The 5,000-nt window shown below is 35.4% G+C and overlaps 1 protein-coding gene across 1 annotated transcript in view; it reads left to right on the top strand.

Moving 5' to 3' along the window:
• Positions 1-4,682: 4,682 nt before the first annotated feature.
• LOC113826368 (uncharacterized) overlaps positions 4,683-5,000 on the top strand; it is a gene marked incomplete at its 5' end in the record, with an annotated part of 1,748 nt that continues 1,430 nt past the window's right edge. Inside the window, 1 exon segment of the mRNA XM_070118399.1 lies at positions 4,683-5,000. This exon segment is cut by the window's right edge and continues 1,430 nt beyond it. Coding sequence (XP_069974500.1) covers positions 4,683-5,000 — 318 coding nt within the window.

A 5,000-nucleotide genomic window follows, 5' to 3' on the forward strand; every position in this document is an offset into this window, starting at 1 on the left:
ATAATAATGGTGATAAGGATAATAAGAATAATTACAATAATGATAATAATGATGATGATAGTAATAGAAATGATAATAATAATGATAATGATAATGAGAAAGATAATAACAATAATAATGATACTACTACTAATAATAATGATCATGATAATGATAATGAAAATGTATTAGTAATATTAATAATAATAATAACAATCATGATAATAATGACAATAATGTCAATGGTAATAATGATATCATTAAAGAGGATAATGATAAGGATGGTGATGATGATAATGACAAGGGTAGAAATAGTAATAACAATAACAATGGTGCTTAATGATAACTAATGATAGTAATAATAATGATAAAAATTATGATAACAAAAACATAATGATAACAATGATAATACCAATGGCAATAATGATAATAGTAATGATAATGATATCGATAATAATGATAACAATAACAATGATAATAATAATAATAATCATAATAATAATAATAATAATGATAATAATAATAACATAATAATAGTAATGATAATAATAATGATAATGATATCAATAATGATAATAATGATAATGATTATGATAATGATAATGATTGATAACGATGATGATAATGATGATAATAATGATAGTGATAATAATCTTAACAATAAGATAATGATAATGATAAAGATAACGATAGTAAAGATAATAATAATGATAATGATAACAATAACGATAAAAATGATAATGATAATATTCATCCTAATAATGAAATCTATGACAGTGATAACAACGATGAAAATAATAATGATAATAACGCTGATGATAGTGGTAGTAATGATGATGGCAATTATAATTATTATGATAATAATAATAATAATAATAATAATAATAATAATAATAATAATAATGTTAATAGTAATAACGATGATAATGATAATCAGGATAATAATAACAATGATTATGATAATAATAACGATAATATCAATAATGATAATAATAATGATAAGAATAAGTATAATGATAATGAGGATGATAATGATAATGATAATAATAATTATTATTACTATTATATTATAAGATAATGATAATAATAATATCAATAATAATGATGATAACGATAATAATAATTGTAGCGGGGCGTAGACCCAGTAGATTCTAAGTGGTCTGGTTGAGTCCGGGCTCAACCGAGAATATGATTTTTGCTCAAGGGAAAAATTCGTCTGCAGTGAACAGATGTAAGGTTCCAGGCCTCCGGCACGCTGCCACCACCCGATTAGTAGGTTCGGGAACCGTGTGTGTCGTGTAAGTGGGTGTGGGTGTTGTATCAGAGAAGGGTGGAAGGAAAGTACAGAATGTGTGTGCTGAATGTTGGATGTGTGTGTAGATGTGAAAAGGGAGATAACGTAGGCTGAGCGTCTGCGTAGACGTGTTTGGAAGAAAAAAGCAAGATCATAGAATTCTTCTTCCCTTCGGTTTGAGCATCCACCTGCTGGGAGCGGGAACCCAGGTATAGCAAAATTAATCTGTTCTTTGAATATCAGCTTAATATTCTCTGATTTGACTAGCCTTTTTACAGCCTTTCAAGGGTTGCGGGATATCAGAGCAACCAGCAATGTGCTGTTTAGGAGACCCGAGTCCGAGAAAGATTTAGGCTTCTAACCTTGGTCAGAACCAGAATTTTAGTGGTTGTAAGATTAATTTATATTCTGACTGGAGTTGAGTAAAAGCTCTGCGTTGGTACGATGTTTATTTAGGGAGCAAGTTACACTCACTAGGGAGTTACAGGCATTTTTCAGTCATGGGAAAGTAGAACAAGGTGTGTGCATCACCAATTTATCACAGCGGCGGTGATGCACGAGGAATCAACACCAGATAAACTTACCACGAGATATAAAAAAAATGTCTTCCTTAAGTTGGCGTCCCAACTCCAGAAGTACTGTTGCTAGGGGGTCAGCCTAAAAACATCCAAGTCCCTAAATTACGTTAAATTGTTAACATCCAACCCAAATGGATGTTAACTGTTAAACCAAAGCTAATGCTAACGGATACCTAGTAAGAGTACTTGTGTGCAAAAGAATTAAGAAATAAATTAATAAGAAGGCTGAAAAAGTCGAGGAAGGGACTATTCACGAAGACTGCCTGAACACCCACAAGGTCAGACAGGAATCAGCCGAAACAACAAACGCCAACAACAACAAAAATCAAGTATCATGTGATAGGGCTCGTTATCAGGAAATATGGAGCAACAAAGTCTGCCTGATCACCCACAAGGTCAGGCAGAAATCAAGAGTGACCTATCGTAAAAAGATCTTGATGAAGATCTTTATCCCTGGAAGTACAGATCCTCAAGCAGGGACGAAAGAGAACATTAATTAACTTTGTTGTAAAATAAATGTACAGGAGGTATGAATCCTCAAGTACGAACGAAATAAAACAAAGTAATCTTTGTCGTAAAAAGGCAGAGTCACACTGGAGGTGTAATCACAAAGACTGCTTAATCACCCACACGATCAAGCAGAAATCAACAAACGCATTAAGCGAAACAAACGATCAACGATAAAGTACGTAAAGAGAAAGATCTTATCCCAGGAGGTACGGATCCTCAGGCAAGAATGAAAAGAAACTAAGTAATAACTTAGTTATAAAAATGAATACACTGGAGGTACGGATCCTCAAGCAGTGTTCCTCTAAAGCACTTGGTCCTAATGCTCTCAAACACTGGGAAATACACAAAAATGTTATGGGACTTTACGAAAGAGTGCACCCTGCAGATAATAATGCAGCACGCCACGCTAAAATCCAAAAGAGACCAGTCGTCTCCTACACACAACCTTGTCACTTAGTTTGAGGAGATACTCAGCAATCCTGGTAAATCCGTGTGCGAAGTATATCCTAGGGAAAGGTAAATCCGAGCGAGAGCACAACATAGGTAAAATTTCCACCGCGAAGGACCAAAGTGCGGGACAGAGGTCAGGACCGAAGTGATTTTCCTTCTTTTGTTGGATTTCTTGGCTATCAACCAGCGGCATGTGGCCAAGGTTATTAAGCCAAATTTTCCTTCCCCCTACCACGAGTACATATACCCCGAAAGAAACCCCCAGGCCAAGCCCCAGGCATGGCGCGAAAGAAGAAAATAGGCAAATGAAGTGCCTGAAGACCAAGCCGATAGTTCGACAATCCAAACAACCGAGACGAGAGAGGGAAAGGGAAAAACAAAAAAGAAGCTGGGTAACGACCGTCATCTCCTTCGGTGGTTATCGCGACAATTTGGAGACGTCGGCAAGAGGAAAGAACATTAGAAAAAATAAATAAAGGAAAGGATACGGAGAAAATCCGATAATGAACAGTTGTGGTAAGAACTGTACATTTCGGCCATATCATATTTACAGTAATTAGGTATAAAAATAAATAAATAGCTGTTTTAGCTTGGCGACTTCAACGCCATAAAAGTAATGAGACGGTTATTTTTATAACCATGAACGTAATTCTAACCAAGTTCATTTCATCACTACAAACATACAATCAACTCTATGCTTCTTGACTGGTGGTTAACTTGTAAAAATAAAACAATAAATAAATTAATAAGAAAGCCTGCGGGACTTAGTCGCAGGTGAAAAAAAAAAATACGCGTCTGCGGGCTGTAATCGCACGTGGCACACGGCGGGGACTTCGTCTCTGGCGGCTCGTGATGCGTTGGCCGAGGTTCATGGAGATGACATCATCCTTAGAGTCGGGACGTACGCAGCCGTACACTACAATAATAATAGCTGTATTGATATTAATGATAATATTGTTATTGATGATAAGGATGAAATACAAACAGTAATGATAATGAACAATAATGGTAACAATATGGTTAATTATAGTAATAATGATGATTTAGATACCGCTATCACTACTACTACTAATGAAATGATAATGATAATGAAAATAATGATAATGCTGATGATAATGATAATAATAATGATAATGATAACAATAATAATGATAATGCTGATGATAATGATAATAATAATGATAATGATAATAATAATGATAATGATAATAATAATGATTATGATGATAATAAGGAAAACGATAGCAATAATGATAATAGTAATAATGATAATGATAATAATAACAATGATAATGATGGTAAATAATGATAATGATAATAACAATGATAATCATAATATTAGTCATAATAATGATAATAATTATAACAATAATATCAACAATAATGATAACATAATAAGAACAATCATAATGATAATGATAATGACAATAATAAAAATATCGAACTACATTGTGGACTTGATATGAAAAAAAGAACCAGATATCATGTGCATGACGTAAGAACATGGTTTCCGTCAAGATGATATGAAAACATTCGCTAATTTTAATTTATTCACTTATTAAGCAACCACTTCGTATAACTATTTTCGTCTGTTTATGAATATCTATTTATTGATTAATTCATTTTTCGTGTTTTTTTTCCTAATAATGCTAATCATATTAGCATTATTGCTAATATGATGATGGATATTCATGTAATAATGATAACGAATACTCTTGATATTGTTATTATCATCATTACTATTACTATTATCATTTCCATTGCCATTGTTATTATCACCATCATTATCATTATGATCATAGTTCTGATCCTGATAACTTTTATTATCATTATCGATATCATCCTTCTCCCCCCCCCCCCTCGCCCTCCCCAGGAGCGGAGCGGGCTGCTGGTCCCTTGGCTGGTGCTGTCCGTGGTGGTGATGGCGGCCGTGGTGTGGGCGGGCGTACGGGCGGCCCTGCACCACCACACCTTCGACCTCCTCGCCTCGGTGCTCGCCCTCGCCGTGTGCGCCTACTTCTGCCTCGTCGTCCGCTCGTACTCGAAGCTCGTCAAGAAGCAGGGCCTCGTGCCGGTGCTCGTGCCCTCCACCTTCCACGCCCATCTGCGCCGCCCGTGCGAGTGCTGCTGCGAGGACGAGGTCTTGTCGACGCCCGCAGTCGGCTCCCGCACCCCAACCCGCACCCACA

Source organism: Penaeus vannamei, chromosome 42 (genome assembly GCF_042767895.1).
Source record: "Penaeus vannamei isolate JL-2024 chromosome 42, ASM4276789v1, whole genome shotgun sequence".
Taxonomy (NCBI): Eukaryota; Metazoa; Arthropoda; class Malacostraca; order Decapoda; family Penaeidae; genus Penaeus; species Penaeus vannamei.